This window comes from Suricata suricatta, chromosome 16, assembly GCF_006229205.1.
Source record: "Suricata suricatta isolate VVHF042 chromosome 16, meerkat_22Aug2017_6uvM2_HiC, whole genome shotgun sequence".
In the NCBI taxonomy this organism is placed as follows: domain Eukaryota; kingdom Metazoa; phylum Chordata; class Mammalia; order Carnivora; family Herpestidae; genus Suricata; species Suricata suricatta.
In genome coordinates, this window is record NC_043715.1 from 48,631,431 (window position 1) to 48,647,461 (window position 16,031).

The 16,031-nt window shown below is 61.4% G+C and overlaps 2 protein-coding genes across 5 annotated transcripts in view; one reads left to right on the top strand and one right to left on the bottom strand.

The window, feature by feature from the left end:
• Positions 1-1,206: 1,206 nt before the first annotated feature.
• KLC3 (kinesin light chain 3) lies at positions 1,207-9,237 on the top strand. 4 transcript variants are annotated; one of them, XM_029925319.1, is made up of 13 exons: positions 1,207-1,305; positions 5,006-5,271; positions 5,726-5,956; positions 6,149-6,218; positions 6,550-6,769; positions 7,084-7,171; positions 7,260-7,361; positions 7,693-7,866; positions 8,337-8,427; positions 8,501-8,538; positions 8,622-8,728; positions 8,854-8,917; positions 9,026-9,237. In XM_029925319.1, the coding sequence occupies exons 2-13, from the start codon at positions 5,014-5,016 to the stop codon at positions 9,095-9,097; spliced, it is 1,515 nt and encodes a 504-aa protein (XP_029781179.1). In that variant the 5' UTR covers positions 1,207-1,305; positions 5,006-5,013; the 3' UTR covers positions 9,098-9,237. The 4 variants fall into 4 exon arrangements, with proteins under 4 accessions (XP_029781179.1, XP_029781180.1, XP_029781177.1 ...); XM_029925320.1 differs by lacking the exon at positions 1,207-1,305 and adding an exon at positions 1,601-1,687; XM_029925317.1 differs by lacking the exon at positions 1,207-1,305 and adding an exon at positions 1,608-1,748.
• ERCC2 (ERCC excision repair 2, TFIIH core complex helicase subunit) overlaps positions 8,050-16,031 on the bottom strand; it is a 17,373-nt gene continuing 9,391 nt past the window's right edge. The window contains exons 13-23 of the mRNA XM_029925315.1: positions 14,927-14,996; positions 14,773-14,842; positions 14,571-14,672; positions 13,039-13,102; positions 11,995-12,116; positions 10,764-10,856; positions 10,591-10,663; positions 10,250-10,320; positions 9,999-10,142; positions 9,746-9,889; positions 8,050-9,421 (exon numbers count right to left, since the gene is read on the bottom strand). Of these exons, the coding sequence (XP_029781175.1) occupies positions 9,329-9,421; positions 9,746-9,889; positions 9,999-10,142; positions 10,250-10,320; positions 10,591-10,663; positions 10,764-10,856; positions 11,995-12,116; positions 13,039-13,102; positions 14,571-14,672; positions 14,773-14,842; positions 14,927-14,996 (1,046 nt within the window). The 3' untranslated portion in view covers positions 8,050-9,328. The remainder of the gene's footprint in view (positions 9,422-9,745; positions 9,890-9,998; positions 10,143-10,249; positions 10,321-10,590; positions 10,664-10,763; positions 10,857-11,994; positions 12,117-13,038; positions 13,103-14,570; positions 14,673-14,772; positions 14,843-14,926; positions 14,997-16,031) is intronic.

Genomic DNA, 16,031 nt, shown 5'->3' on the forward strand with positions numbered 1-16,031 from the left:
CAGTGTGACTGAGATGCCTTGGTCCGGCAGTTCCCTCTTGGGGGTACATTCGAACATGGGGGATAGACCTGTCTTCAAGACAGTGACGACCCAGAGAGGGCACGACTGAGATGTGTGAGCCCGGAAGGGTGCCGGATCCAGGAAGGAACGTCTCATCCGGCCTTGAGGGTCCAAGAGGGCTTCCTGGAGGAGGGAGCATCTGCACCCGGGCTCAGAGACCAAGGGAGCAGAAAGCAGGTTGGTGGCGGGCTGGGGGGGAAGGTGCAGATCTGCGCTTTAGTCCGGGGCCTGGATGACGGACCAGCAGCGCTCTCTGCTGGAGGCATCTTGTAGTGTAGAACTGGGGTACTGCAGGGGTTTGGAAAAGCCTCAGCTGAACCAAATTCGATGATGTGAAAACCCTGTGCGCCCAGCTTTGGCCATTTTAAGTTTCTAAGACTTGATTGAGTCAGTCAACCGCTCAACAAATATTTATTGAGCACCTACTTTGCACCAGGCTCTGCTCTAGAGCTAAAGATACAGTGCTGACAAGAGTCCCATCCATTTATGAACTCATTCAATCCTCGAAGCCTTTGACTATCCCCATTTTACAGATTCAGAACATTGACACACAGAGAGTTTAAGTTATATGCCCAAGGGCTTCGCAGCCAGTAGGTGCCTAAGTCAACTTTGAACACGGAGCCCAATTTTTAGCCATGACATTAGCTCGCCAATCAGGTGATGAAACATAAGAATGTGAGATAACGTTACTTAAAACAATATTAGGCCCCGAGAAGTTCTGTGAACAAGATCACGCAGGGGAATGCGGTCGTGTTTTGGCTAGACGGTGTAATCTAGAAGGGGCAGTCACGGAAGGCCTCTGGGACGAAGCGGCCTTTGAGAAGCTACCAGACAAACGGATGGGATCCGTGGGAAGAGAGGTCCGAGCAGAGGACCCGGCGGCAGGCACTGCAAGAAAGCCATCGGCCTGGGATCCAAAGTTTCCAAGATTGCAGCTTCGCTGGCTTTCCAGACACGAGCGCGCTGGGACCGTCCTCGGATTCGACGGGCCCTACGGCATGCGGGTTCCGCCTGCGCCGTTCTGCTACTCCCGCGGGGCCGGGGCCGCCGGGCTCCAGCGGAGAGGGGCCGTGGGCGGGACCGGCCTCACCTGCGGGGGCGGGGCGGCCTTGAGCCCCGCCCCTCGGAGGAGCCGCCCGCGGCCGGAGACCCGGGGCGTAGCTGGGAGCGGCGGGGCGTGCGCGGCGTGCCGGACGCGGCCGGACGCGCGGCGGCGGAGTGGGTCCCAGAGCCGTTCCGGCTCAGGTAGGCGCCGAGGTGCCGGGCGGGGGTCCGAGGAACCGCGACGCTGGGGACGGAGGCGGCGGGTGAGGGCTGGGCCCGGCGCACCCTTGGGGCCGCCGGCCTGGTGACGGGGATGGGCCTCGGCGCCCCTGGACTCCCCCTGCTCCGTCCTAGGGCTTCCCCCCCGGGTCTGGAGGCCCAGCTGGGGCCGCACCCCTTCCCCCGTGCGCCGGTAAACAGGAGCGAAGACGGGGCGGGGCCTGGGGGGAGGGAGGGGGCCCTTGTGACGGCCGGGCGTGGTGGGGGTGGGGGCCCAGGTGCGCGGGGCTGGGCCGGGCTGGACGGCCAGGGGCGAGGTGTGCGGTTTAGCGGGCTGGCCATCCCGGGGGCCCTCCTGATGCAGGTGTGTGTGTGGAGAGATGGCGTCCGAAGCGCAGGTGTGGCTGATGGTGAGCGAAGCTCAGGTGTGTGCGCCGTGGTGTCAGGTCGTGGGTGTGGGTGAGAAAGGGCGATGGCTGGCCTGTGTCGCCTGGATAGGGCGTGGAGGGACCGTGTGGATGATGTGGAACTGTTTCAGAAAGATGGAATCGTGGGCGACCTCTGATGGTGTGTCTAATGCGGGGGGAGAGGGGCGTATGAGAGGGGGTTGCACTCTATAGGATCAAGTGTGAAGGGGCAGGGCTGAGTGGCGGGGAGCTGGGTAATGGGGGACCCACCACGGATGTGTAGCGTGTCCCTGCGATTCTCACTGTCACCTGACAGGGCTGAGCGTGGGAAAGGGAGTGTGTCGTTGGGGGGTGCTGAGTGTGGGAGCTGGTGTGTGTCGAGGCATCGGCCCGTGTATGTGGCTGTGGTCTAGCTGTGCCTGTCGCTGTGACTCTCACTGTGGCTGTCTGGCTGTGGGTGGCGCCTAGAGAACGTTCACGTGGGCAGCATCGTGGGAATAATGGTTGTGGTGGTCAGGCTGTCCGTGAACTTGGGTGATAGTGACTTTGTTTATGGGGCTTGTGCGTGAGGCGTGACACTAAGCGTGGTGGTCCCTGCACACACATACACATAGGTGGCGAGTGAGAGCCTACAGTATATAAAATCCGTGATTCGGTGCCCCCCCCCCCCGCGTGTCTAAATGCACACAATGTGGGCACGTGAGCAGGTGCCCACACCGCTGGGCTGCTTACAACGGGCTAGCAGCTTGAGTGAGGTGTGCCCGAGAGGGTGTGCACACAAGCCTGGGAACCACTTCCGTCTGTGCCCGCGGTGGGCACCCACTTGTGACAGCACAACTGAGTTCAGGGCTCATTTGCACCTCAGTGCTTGAAGCTCTCTATTGGTGGGCGTGCTGCTCACGTGGGTGTGTGAATCCCTGGCTGGGCCCGCAAGGTGTGGGGGGCGCTGGAGAAAATGGGGAGGAGGGTGGCAGCTCCACAGTGAGTCCTGGCAGTGTGCGTGTGCACACGCGCCTGGGGGAGAGGAGGAGCATATGATGGAGTTAGCCGCTTGTGGACTGTTGAGTGTGGGAGAGAGAGGAGGCTGAATGTGACTTGGGATTTGATTGTATCTTCACTAGTGAGGGGGCTCAGTTTCTCTGTGTGTTGACTTTTCTTTTAAAGAAAACTTTAACATTTATTTTTGAATGAGAGAAAGAGAGCACAAGCCAGGGAAGGGGCAGAGAGAGAGGGAGACAAAATCCAAAGCAGGCTCCAGGCTCTGAGCTCGCGGCACAGAACCCCCGACGCAGGGCTCGAACTCATGAACTGTAAGATCATGACCTGAGCCAAAGTCAGATGCTTAAACAACTGAGCCACCCAGGCACCCCTATTGGGTTTTCTTTTTTCTTTTTAATTTTTTTTTCATTTATTTATTATCAAGAGAGACAGAGACAGAGCATGAACGGGGCGGGGGGGGAGCAGAGAGAGGAGGAGACACAGAATCCGAAGCAGGCTCCAGAACCTGGGAACCGTGCGCGAGATCATGAGCTGAGCCGAAGTCCATCGCTCAACCAACTGAGCCACCCAGGCGCCCCTGGCTTTTACTTCTGAGAGGAAAACATACTTGTGTTGGGTTGTGATTCCACAAGGAGAGCGTACGTGTGTGCTTTCTGAAAGAGTGTACGGGTGTGCGCCTAGGTTAGTGTGTTGCAGTCGCGTTTTTTTTGGTTTTTTTTAAGTTTATTTTGAGCATGACCGGGTGGGGGCGGATACAAACTCAAGCAGGCTCCCCACTGTCAGTGCAGAGTTGGAACTCACGAACCGTGAGATCATGACCTGAGCTGAAATCGGGATTGAGCACCCAACCCACTGAGCCACCCAGGCACCTCGCATTAGGTTCTTTTGAAAGGAAAATGTGGATGTGTGTGTGACTGTATTGAGTTTTATTTTTTAGAGGCGAAAGAGCATGTCCGGCATATGTTGTGTATTTGAGAGAAGAATGTAGACTGTGTTGTGTGTGTGTGTGTGTGTGTGTGTGTGTGTGTGTGTGTGTATATATATATATATATAGTAGTTTGTTTAATGTTTATTTTTGAGAGAGAGACAGAGAGTGAGGGGGGAGGGGCAGAGGGAGAAGGACACACAAAATCTGAAGCAGGCTCCAGGCTCTGAGCGGTCAGCACAGAGCCTGATGCGGGGCTCGAACCCACAAACTGCAAGATCATGACCTGAGCTGAAGCCGGACGCTCAACCGACTGAGCCACCCAGGTGTCCCATGTTATGTTTTTAAGGAAGCGTGGGGGGGGGGGTGTGTGTGTGGAGGTGTGTTTCTGAGAAACTACGTATTGCACTGTTATTTAAAAAGAAAGAGCGTGCCTTCTGTTTCTGAGAGGAGCGTGTTTAGGAAGGGATAGTGTGTGTTGGGGTCTGTTTCTGGGAGGGCGGGGTGGGTGCTTGCGTATGTGTATGAGGGCCCCAGAGGCCCCACCGGCTGTGTCACGGACTTTGTCACCCACATACAAGCACACGAAGTGCCACACGTGAGACCCCCACACATTATCATCTAGGCCTCAGACCCTGAGCTGTCACATGGCCAGTGTGACATCCATGGGCCCTGCCTGCCACACGTGTGTCCCAACATGCCTTGGGCTGGCGGAGCCTGTCTGCGGTGGAGGGTGGAGCCCCTATTCCCTTGGGATCTGTCAGCATCTCAGGCCCCGGGAGCTGACACGGGCCCCCCCTTTCTGGCCCTGCCATTTCTAGAGGGTTCCTCTGCTTCCGGTGCCCCGGCCCCTAGGCCTTCTCCTCCCTCCCCACCCCCAGCCGTCGGACTGGTTCCCAACAAAAACACCCTAGGGATGAGCTCACGGAGAGGCTGCCGCCTCCACACGCTCCGCCCCCCACACCCCTCCCCGCCTCTGGTCCAGGTCACCTAGCCCGGAGCTCTGGGCCAGGGTACCTGGGGGTGGAGGGGTGGAGGGGGCTGGCCAGGTGAGCTAGGGCAGGTGAGAGGCCGGGAGACCACTGTTTGTCCTCTTTTGGTTAGTTACACTTGGGTTTGGAGTTGCCCTCGGGGCAGGGCCCTGGGCTGAGGACAGGCAAAGCTCGACTCCAGTCGCTGGGATGGGTGTGGGACAGGGATCCGCTGGGGCGGGGAGGGCACGGAGGCAGAGGGCTGGCTGACTAGGGAGATAGTCGGAAGGGTGCTGCTGGCTGGAACAGCACAGAAGCTGCCAGCCTGGCTCCCCTGGCCTTGGCAGTGAGGATCCCCCAATCCCTGCTGCCCCCCGCAGGAGCAGCGATGTCCGTGCAGGTGGCGACCCCTGGAAACCCAGGGCTGGGCCCAGAGCGCCTGAGCCCCGAAGAGCTGGTGCGCCAGACGCGACAGGTGGTCCAGGGGTTGGAGGCCCTGCGGGCGGAGCACCATGGCCTGGCCAGGCACCTGGCAGAGGCCCTGGCAGGGCAGGGCCTGGTGGCCGGCTTGGAGCTGCTGGAAGAAAAGCAGCAGGTGGTGAACCACGCGCTGGAGGCCATCGAGCTGGGACTGGGGGAGGCCCAGGTATGAGGGGACCGGCGGTCCAGATCTGGGTGGGGCGAGGCTTGGAGCTGGGAAGATGCCCAGGGATGAAGGTGGCAGGCAGGCAGGGTGGGAGGGGGAAGCCTGGAGGAGGGAAGGCCTAGGCTGGAAACAGGCTCCCGGGGCGGCATTACCAGGTCCTTGTGTGTGACGGGGGCCCCTGAACCAGATGGTGTCCACCTACAGGACTTGGAATCCTAGGGAGACGTTGGGGTCACATGTGCAGGATGTAAAGTGTGTGCCCACACCTAATGTGTGTGCCTGGGTAAAATCGGAAGGCTCCCTGGGCAGGATCTGGGTGCGCCCCCGGGAGCCTCTGCGGAGCCCTGGGGCTCACCTGGAGGGATCTCCATAGAATCTGGGGCCCCCAGGTGGAATGGGGGTGCTCTGGCGTGACTGGAGACCTGGGGCGGGCCCCTGCCCCCCACCCCCGCAGGTGCTGCTGGCCCTGTCGGCCCACGTGGGCTCCCTGGAGGCGGAGAAGCAGCGGCTGCGCGCGCAGGCCCGGCGGCTGGCCCAGGAGAACTCGTGGCTGCGCGAGGAGCTGGAGGAGACGCAGCGACGGCTGAGGGCCAGCGAGGAGGCCGTGGCACAGCTGGAGGAAGAGAAGAGCCACCTGGAGTTCCTGGGGCAGCTGCGGCAGTACGACCCGCCCGCGGAGAGCCAGGTGCGGCGGAGGCCCCAGAACCCCCGACCCACTTGAATTTCCACAGAAGCCCCCCAGCTTCCACAACCCCCTCCCAGATCCTCCCCAAGCCCTCAGGGACCACTACCGCCCTCAAACCCTGAGATCCGCGGCTCCAGGCTCTAAATCAGACTTCCCAGGACTAATGACTCCCCGTGCTCCTGTCCCCTGCAGCGGCCTGAGTCCCCGGCGCGCCGCGACAGCCTGGCCTCCCTGTTCCCCAGCGAGGAGGACGACAGGAAAGGTGGGTGCGGGGGCACGTGGTGGTGGGGCACCCAGCCCGGAGGATGGGGGGCAGAGGGGTCTCTAAGCAGGGATGTGGGCCTCGGGGCCGGGGTGGGTGGCAGCTGGCAGGAGAGGCTTGAAGCTATGAAACCAGGCCCCTTACCCTGCCCGCACCCCCAGCCGGGCAGACCCCACGTTCATGGCCCACGGACCAGACGGCTGCGATCCCCACGTCAGACGTCATCCCAGCGGCCAGTGGGGCAGCTTTGGTTCTGAGGGCCTGTGTTCCCTCTTGTGAGGTGGGAAGGGTAGGAGCCCTGCAATGAGTCCATCACCCCCACCTCCCACAGGTGCTGGGGCAGCGGGGGCCGCAGCCGCTCAGCAAGGTGGCTACGAGATCCCTGCCCGCCTTCGGACCCTGCACAACCTTGTGATCCAGTACGCAGGACAGGGCCGCTACGAGGTCGCCGTGCCACTGTGCCGCCAGGCCTTAGAGGACCTGGAGCGGAGCTCAGGCCACTGCCACCCTGACGTGGCCACTATGCTCAACATCCTGGCGCTGGTGTACCGGTGAGGGACCCGCTGCTGGGGGCGGGGCAGGCCAGCCAGCACAGGGCGCCTGGACTGGCGGTCGGGAGTGTAGAGAGGGATCTGGGGAAGCCACCGCGACCCAGGCATAGAGGAGCCTGAGAACGTGGGCACGAGAGACCCCGAGAGAGCAGGGAGGAGATGCGGGGCGGCCGGAGGCTTGACAGCAATCTGGGGGTAGAGGGGCCCTGCGCTAGACTTGGGAGTGTGGAGACCCGCAAGGCACGGCGGAAGGGCAGCGTCACCCATGCTTGGTTTGGCCACGTACTACCCTCTGTGCCCGGGTCACCCCACAGGGACCAGAATAAGTACAAAGAGGCCACCGACCTTCTCCACGATGCCCTGCAGATCCGGGAGCAGACGCTGGGCCCTGAGCACCCCGCGGTGAGGAGGGGCTGAGGCATGAGGGCTGTGGGGCTGCGCCTCCCACCCCCCTGACCTGCCTTCCGCCCCCGCTGCCACCCCTCCACAGGTGGCCGCCACCCTCAACAACCTGGCTGTGCTCTACGGGAAGCGTGGGCGTTACCGGGAGGCCGAGCCGCTGTGCCAGCGTGCCCTGGAGATCCGAGAGAAGGTGCTGTCCCCACCCCTGTCCCTTCCCACTCGATCCTAATGTGCCCACTTGTAACCCTGATCCTACGATGTCCTTGCCATCTGCTATCATGAGCACCCAGTTTGAGCCTAAAGTACTCCATCACATGAGCCACTACCCTTGACCTTCAGTGAGCCACCTGATCTTGACTCCGGACTCTGATCCTCCTTTTGAGCTACTGCATGTGCCCTCCAGCCCGGTCCTGACCATCCAATCCCACAGGACTGCCATGACTGTGACCTGCCCTCCCGCCCCCAACCTCATGTAATCCTCAACTCCTGAGCCCGGCATCACGCGGCCCTCTACTCCCTAGGTCCTGGGCACCGACCACCCAGACGTGGCCAAGCAGCTCAACAACCTGGCCTTGCTCTGCCAGAACCAGGGCAAGTTCGAGGAGGTGGAGCAGCACTATGCCCGGGCCCTGAGTATTTACGAGGCCCTGGGGGGCCCCCACGACCCGAACGTGGCCAAGACCAAGAACAACCTGGTGAGGGCACTGCGGGGCACAGGTGCAACCCCGCCCTGGGGCGGACTGCCTGGGGTCCCTCTGGAGGGGCCCCCGTTGGCTCAAGGGAGGGATATCATGGAGCCCTGCCTCTGCTGAGCCCATGGAAAAGGGGTCCCCTAGGCCCCAGGGACGGACAGGGACGCATCAGGAAACCACATGAGCTGGCGGGGCTGAGAGGACAGAGTCCGATATTTATTGAGCTCCAGACCCCTTTTCCGAAAGTACCTGCCTGGTACCACCCACTGTCTAAAGCGCCCCGGGAGGTAGGTGCTCTTACTGCCCCGTTTTGCAAATGAGGAAACCGAGGCACCAAGAGGTTGTGTCGCTAGCCCAGGGCAGAGCAGGAGCCAGTCACCTGCCCCAGGTCACAAGGTGGGAGGTTGGGGGGAGGATGGCCCAGGGAGCTCCAGAGCAGAGCCCCACTCACCCAGGCCCTGCCCTCCCCGCAGGCCTCGGCCTACCTGAAGCAGAACAAGTACCAGCAAGCGGAGGAGCTGTACAAGGAGATCCTCAGCCGGGAGGACCTGCCGGCCCCGCTGGGTGAGCCCCGCGCCCTGCCCCGCCCCCGAGCTGACCGCCCATGGCCCCACTGCACTGTCCCCCTCTGTTCTAGGAGCCCCCCGCCCAGGCACCGCTGGGGACGCAGACCAGGTGAGGACGGGGGCCGGGCCTCACGTCGGCTGCAGGGCTGGGGCCGGGGAGAGTGGCGGGCGCTGACCTTGGCCCCTCCCCAGACCCTGCGGCGCAGCAGCTCGTTCTCCAAGCTCCGTGAGTCCCTGCGGCGTGGAAGCGAGAAGCTGGTGTCCCGTCTCCGAGGCGAGGCGGTGGCTGGCGCCGCAGGGTGAGTCTCCACAGCTCAGCAACAGGCCCTGCTGCGGCCTCCCCGCCCCCGCCCTGTCCATGGGTTGCGACGCGTGCAGCCCAGATGAGGCGTCGGACACGCGGGGACTCACCCTCTTCTTACAGAATGAAGCGAGCCATGTCACTCAACGTGCTGAATGTGGACGGGCCAAAGGCTGCAGGGACCCAGGTGAGGCCACCCGCGGCAAGGCTGGGCGTGGGAGGCACAGGCTGGCGAGGACGCGGGCGGGTGGCCCTGGCGGCGACTGGAGCACAGCCTCGTCCTGCCCGCCCACAGTTCACCGGCCAGCACCTGAGGGAGGCCGCTCGGACCCTCAGCACCAGCACCCAGGACCTGGGCCCCCGGTGAAGCTGCCAGACCACACACTGCCGCTCCTCGGAGGGAGGGGTGGCCCTTCATCTCCCGGAGCTGCTCCCCACCCCTTGGGGGTACGCCATTGTGTGGGCTTTGCCGCTCTCCTCCTGCGATTAAAGGCCGTAGATCGGGAAGCCTGTACCGTGTGCTCGCTGTACAGACCGGGGATGACCTCGCGGCGGCCGGACCCAGGGCCGGGGGGACACGGAGTGGCCTCGCCCGCTGTTACAGCTGCTGCGCGATCTGCTCGATCCTCCGCAGCGTCTCCTCTGACTCCAGCTGCTCCAGGCTGAGCAGGGACAGACCCAGCTGGTCCTCCTGGGGGGACAGGGGGGACCAAGGCTTGAGTGCTGGTAGCGACAGAAAGTGGCCCGCAGAGGGTCTACTGGGGCAGGCCATGGGGCTTTAGAAACACCCATATGATGGAGAACCTACCAGCCCTGAGGGAGGGCGACGGGAGCCAGCCGGAGTCCCAGACTGCGGACTGGCTCTTGGACCCTGCCCCCGCGCCCCCTTGGGGCTCCCACACCCCCACCTGATACTCAGATGCAGCTGTGGAGGGCAGGCCTGGGTTGGGGAGAAAGTCCCAGGGCCTTCCTGGAAGAGGGGCTTGGCCAGTGAGGAAGGCTGCGTCCAGCTCACCCGGTGGAAGGGCTGAGCCATCTGCCTCAGGAAGTACTTGGCCACCTGGACGCCCTCGTCCACCGTCAGGTTGAGGTTGGCGTCGGTGAGGTGCTCCTGGATCCAGCGTGGGAGCTTCCCGCGCTTGTCGGCCCGGGCGAACCGCTGCAGCGGGCGAGGGACAGAGGGGAGACGTCGGGCCCTGGGGACCCCAGCCCTCCCGCCCCTCTGGAAAAGGGGATGTGCCCTTGCAGGCAGAGGCCCGTGCCCCGACCTTATCAGCAAAGACCATGAGGCCGTAGTCCGTCTTGCCCCGGATGGCCCGGCCCACACACTGGGCCGCGTGGCGCATGGCATCGAAGGTGAGAAAGTCGTTCTCTCGGATCTGGAACTGGTCCCGGAGGTATTCCAGCCGCGCCTGCGGGTGCGGAGAGGGCAGAGCATCCCCAGGGCCTTCCGCAAGCCCCATGTGCCGGGGGGAGGCCGGGGGGGCCCTAGCATCCTAGCACCCCCACGACTGCTCACCTTGAGGATGCGGCTCTGGGTGTAGACGTAGGGAACGCCGAACATGATGACGGCCCGCCCATAGTGGTGCACTGCGGGGGTGGGGGGCGACAACAGGAGGGGCCGTGGGGTCACCGGGGTGGCCTGGCCTCTCGTGGCCCAGGAGGTTGTGCTGTCTCAGGGGGAAGAGCGTAGCTGCACTCTGAGACCACCCACCCCGGGGCGCCTGGGACAGAGGGAAGGGGAGATCACTGGGTGTGCCCAGGCTGAGGAGATGGAGGGGGGGGGTGCCCCTTGGGGGACCAGAAGCAGCCAGAGCTCCACACAGACATGGGGGGTAAAGAAGAGACGAGTCCACTCACCAAAGTCAATTCCCTCGGACACTTTGCCTCGGGCCACCGAGAGCAGGATGGCTCCGCGGCCATTCTCGCAGGCCTGGGGAGGGGAGGCCAAGACAGGAGCTGTGTGCCCACGAGGCTGCTCCCTTCCAGCCCTCTGTGTGCAGGCCCCTGGCACTCCCCACGCCCCTACCCACCTCCTGGTACTTCTCCAGGGCAACACTGGTCTCCGCCCCATCTTGTGTCTCAATGAAGAGCAGCTTGTTCCTCTGGATGTTTTCCAGAATGCCCTAGGGAGGGACAGCAGGCAGGGTCAGGCGGCGGGTGGGCACAAAGGGGATTAAGGGCACAGGCACCCTGGCTAAACCCAGCTCTGCCCCAGCTCCTCGGCACCAGCCCCCTTCTCCCCCCGGCCTCCGTCTGTGGGCCAGCAGAGGCTCGGGGTGGGGGGACAGGCCAGCCTCACTCCTGGTGGGAAGCTCTGTGATCCTGGGGGCATGGGGTAACCAACTCGCTCCCCCCATCCCTCAGACAAGTGGGGCAGCCATATAGCCCGAGGTGGCCAACTGGGACACTCCGGGCCCCAGCTGGGGGTTAGTGGAGAGGCTGATGTAGGTCAGGCAGAGCCCATCAGAGGCGGTCCGGAGATTTTCTGTGACACCGCACTGAGCTGGGGGAGACCGATTAAGGACAGCCACGCAGACAGACCAGAGGGTCCAGAAACGCACCCCCAACAGCTCATCCATACCATCCAGTAGGGAGAGGGCTTTCCAGTAAATGGGGCCGCAGCAACTGGATCTCCAGAGAGAGGAAAAAAGAACCTTGAACCTGACCTTACCCCCTACACAAAGATGAATCTGAGGGACCTCACAGACCCATGTGTCCAACTAAAACTACGAGGCTTCTATAAGAAACACAGGACACTGTCTTCATGACCTTGGGGCAGGCAGTCTTCTTAAATAGGACACAAAAGACCCTCGGGGTGTGGATTTGGGTGGCCGGCAGCCACCTTCCCCACGGTGCGGGAAGCGCCCACGTGAGGACAAGACTCAGGTCGTGGCCAAGTCGATGAGGCCCCAACCCCACCCGCTGTTCCCAGGGGCTTGGATCAGCCACGTTCTCTGCTCTCCCCCTCGAGAAGGGCCTGGCCTCACCCACCCAAGAGCGGGGTCGTGGTGCTGCCCCCTCCTGCAGCCACCCGGTGCCCAGCTGTTGCGAGCCCCATTTCCAGAAAGCTCCATGACCTCACCTAGACACTGCCTCACAGGGGCTTGAGTTTTTACCTAAAGGGCTGGGGGGCGGGGGTCAGCGAGGCATGCACAAGGGCACACACTGAGTGTTCTTTGAGCCGTCCACATGTGTTCCACAAGACAGACGAAGCCAACGCAAGGAGGAGCAGGGCCGGGGGCGGGGGGGGGGCGGGCGTACCTGCTCGTACCAGGAGGCCACGGTGCTCTCCATGTACTGGTAGCTGGTGAAGAAGGCCACGATGCCGTCAGGGACCACGGCCGACATCTCCAGCAGGAGGTTCCCGTAGTTCCGGATCACCGCTGGGAGGACACAGAGGTCAGCCTCGACCTCCTCCCCGCGCCCCGTCAGAGCACTTCTATCTAATGCCCGGGTTTGTGTTTGTTTTTTAAAGTAGGCACCAAACTTTTTTTTTTTTTTTTTTAAAGTAGGCTCCACTTGAACTCACAACCCTTAGCCCAAGATCTGAGCTGAGATCAAGAGCTGGACACTTAATTCGGGGCGCCTGGTGGCTCAGTCAGTTAAGCATCTGACTTTGGCTCAGGTCATGATCTCACGGTTAGCAGGTTTGAGCCCGCGTCGGGCTCTGTGCTGACAGCTCAGAGCCTGGAGCCTGCTTCAGATTCTGTGTCTCCCTCCCTCTCTGACCTGCCCCTGCTCACACTGTCTCTCTCAAAAATAAAATATATTTTAAAAAATTAATAGACACTTAACATAGGGTGGACACTTAACCTATGGAGCCACTCAGGCACCCCCCCCCAGAGCCCTATCTTGAACTTGGGGTTCCCAGAAACCCGGCTGAGGGCACCTGTAGGGCTGTTCACACACAGGCCGCTTCTCTTCCCCAGGCCCATGGGAAGACGGTACCCCCGCCCCTGAAGTTAGATGTGACTATGATTCGTCCTGACCAGTGAAATTAGTGGAGTGGCTGTGAGTCACTTCTGGAGGGGGCAGAGCACCTTCATGAGGCACAGCATGATCCCCAGGATCCCTCCCATCACGTCTCGCCGCCGCTGCGCTGTGTCCAGCGGCGAAGGTGCCCAGAGCAAGGAGACCTGGGGCAGGCCTCCCCACAACCCACAGTGGCAAGAAGCACCCTCCACATTAAGGCACTTTGGTTTGGGGCTATTTGTTACTGCAACATGACTCAGCCCACTGATACACCTCGCCTCTTGCAGCCCACATGCAGAACCCCCCACCCCCACCCCGCCATGAGCAGCATACCGATATCTTCCCGGGTCTCAAATTTGGAGCTGATGGCCACCTGGTCGTTGCCCCGACCGATGATCTGGAGCACAAGAGACATCATGATAAGCAACCAGCACAACAGCCACTCCACCATGCTGGCTGCCGCCCGGTGCGACACTCAGCTATTTCTGGACACAGTGACCCTGCATAACCCCTCGGCTGCCCTGTTATCTGCCCGCCACAAATGAGTGACCTAAGGCTCTGAGAAGGGGAGTTGCCTGCCCAAGGTCACATGGCACATAAAGGCCAGAGGCAGAACTGAACCTGTCATTCCGTGTCACTAACCAGCAAGTACGTTCTAACCGGCCCCCAGCCTCCGGGCAAATGTGTCACCACGACCTCAACAGCCACCAGTCCCCACTGTCCCTCCACAAAAATACCACAATGCAGTACGTGGTCACCACCAGTCCACAGCCCCCCAAGGACAATTCCAAGAGCCAAAAAAACCTCCAGAAACACCAGATATGTGACTCAGGCACAAACACAGATAATAGCACCCGAGTGCGTTCAGAGTCCTGCGTACCTGCGTTAGTTTGACGTTTCAAAACATTTTCCTGCTGAAACAGGACTTTCACTGGGGGAAGCTGGCCAGACCCCACTGGCGGTGTTTTTTTTTTTTTAAATGTTTTATTTATTTTTGATACAGTGAGAGAGACAGAGCATGAGAGGGGGAGGGGCAGAGAGAGGGAGACACAGAACTGGAAGCAGGCTCCAGGCTCTGAGCTAGCTGTCAGCACAGAGCCCGATGCAGGGCTCAAACCCACGAACGTGAGATCTGACCTGAGCCGAAGTCGGAGGCTTAACTGACTGAGCCACCCAGGCGCCCCGGTGTTTTGTTTTTAAAGTCTGGAAAAGTCTGAGTTCTAGAATCCATCTGGCCGCGGTGCCTGGGGGCCTGTTAGGCAGTTGACTCTTGATCTCAGTTCAGGTTCGAGAGTTCGAGCCCCACATCAGGTTCGGTGCTGACGGTGCAAAGCCTGCTTGAGATTCTCTCTCTCTCTCCCCTCTCTGCCCCTCCCCTGCTTGCTCACTTTCTCAAAACAAATAAATAAGAAAGTAAAATACATGTGGCCCAAGGAATTCAGGTAAGGGACTGAGGGCCCATGTTCTGACACCCATTTACAGGGAGACTGAGGCAGAGCAGACGGGTCACCCACCAAGGTTACGGCCAGAAGGTGAACTAGGCAGAGCCACGTGAACCGAGATGCTGACCAAGTGCCTACTGGGGCAGGCCCTGGGCCGCATAAGTGTTTTATGCCCATTATCTCACTATCCCCTCAAGCAGCCTGGGACATAAAAGACAGGATGCATTCCCATTTTACATATTAGAAACTGAGGCTTGGAGAGTCCTATCCATGGGGAGAAGTAGCATCAAGCCCGGGTCTGTGGGAATCCAGAGTCTGTGCCCTCAGCCGTCAAACTCTCCTGCCTGAACCACGGAGGGGAGAGCTGGGGGGGGGGGCCCTCGTCCCGTCCCCCCTGGCCCAGCACCATACTCTCCAACGCACCATCGGGCAGAGGCACACCCGGGCCAGCGTCATGGTGAAGGTCGCCATGGTGACAGGGTGGAAGTCCAGAATCTTGGGGTAGATGTCCAGCGGGGACAGCGTCTGTAGCGGGCACAGCAGGCGGGGCCTGAGCGGGACTGGGCAGACACCAGGAACCTGGTGGTGGCAGGCTGGGGACAGGGGCGCGGAAAAGGGTCCTCACCCCAGACGTGATGATGACGGACTGGAAACGCTCGAACACGGGTTTGATGGCCAGCGAGGCGTCCATGCAGCTGCAGGACGCGGAAGAGGGTGGTGAGGGCCGCGCTGGGGCCCCTGCAGTCCATCCACCCCCTGGCACTGGGCTCCCGACTCACCTAAAGTGCAGGATGGGGTTGGCAATGGTGGGGGTCCTGTCGTCAAAGGGCTCGATGATGATGGTGAAACCTGGGAGCCAGCGAGATTCGAGGTCACCTGTCCTAGCCACGCCCCCTGGCCATGCCCTCCTCCTTGTGAGCGATGGGGACCACCAACCCTTTGCCCCAGATTAAGACCTGGGCATCCAGAGTCCCAAGTACACCCCAACCTGCCTGCTCCTCCCAGGACCAACACCCACTCAGCACCATGAACAGACAGCACCAAAGGTGCACCCCTGAGTGCCCCGGGGCCATGAGAGCCCAGCCCGCCCCCAAGATCTAAGCCACAAGGCTGGCCAGCTCTGCCTCCAAAGCCCATCTGTAGTCTGGTCACTCCTCCCACCCCTCCCCCTCCTTGACCATCGCCTCTGCCTGGACCACTGTAGCCACCACCTGGCTGGGGGCTTCCAGCGCCTACCCTGCTCCCTTCCCTGCAGCCAGAGACACCCGATGAAATCCTAAGTCAGGTCACACCCCTCCCCTGCTCAGAAGCCCCACACAGCTGCCCACACCCCTCCCAGGGCCCAGATCGTCCGGGACCCTGTCACACTGATCCCATTTCCTCCTTGCTCACAGGCCTCCTGCTTGACTTTTAAAACCACCGGGGCCCACTCCACCCCAAGGCCTTTGCACTTGCTGGGCCCACAGTTCAAAAAGCTTCCCCAGGTGGCGGGTTCCATTTCGTTATTTGGGACTCGACTCAAATGTCAGCGCCTCAGGCCTTCCCTGACCGCCCGAGCCACCGCGGGGACGCTCCAGCCCGGCAACATTTTTGTTTCTCGTGAAAACGACCCCTTTGTAGAATTATCTCCCTATTTGAGTCTTTGCTACCTGTCTTCTCTTCTGGGACACAAATTCCAAGAGATCAGCCCTGAGACCCCTCTTGATTCCTGTCACTTCCCCAATGCTGGGAACTGGGAAGTGCTGGGAACCAAGCACTTGGTTTTGGCTCAGGTCATGATCTCACAGTTTGGGGATTCGAGCCCCATGTAGGGCTTCGCACCAGCAGTGCAGAGCCTGCTTGGGATTCCCTCTCTCCCTGCCTCTCTCTCCTGTGTGCACGTGC

What these genes read in the sequence shown, in the direction of transcription:
- KLC3 (XM_029925317.1), top strand. Translation starts at nt 1,682, where the DNA reads ATGCAGGTGTGTGTGTGGAGAGATGGCGTCCGAAGCGCAGGTGTGGCT. An exon ending in ATCCTGGCGCTGGTGTACCG is followed by an intron (nt 6,770 to 7,083) that starts GTGAGGGACCCG and finishes GTCACCCCACAG; the next exon opens with GGACCAGAATAAGTACAAAG. An exon ending in CCCTGGAGATCCGAGAGAAG is followed by an intron (nt 7,362 to 7,692) that starts GTGCTGTCCCCA and finishes TCTACTCCCTAG; the next exon opens with GTCCTGGGCACCGACCACCC.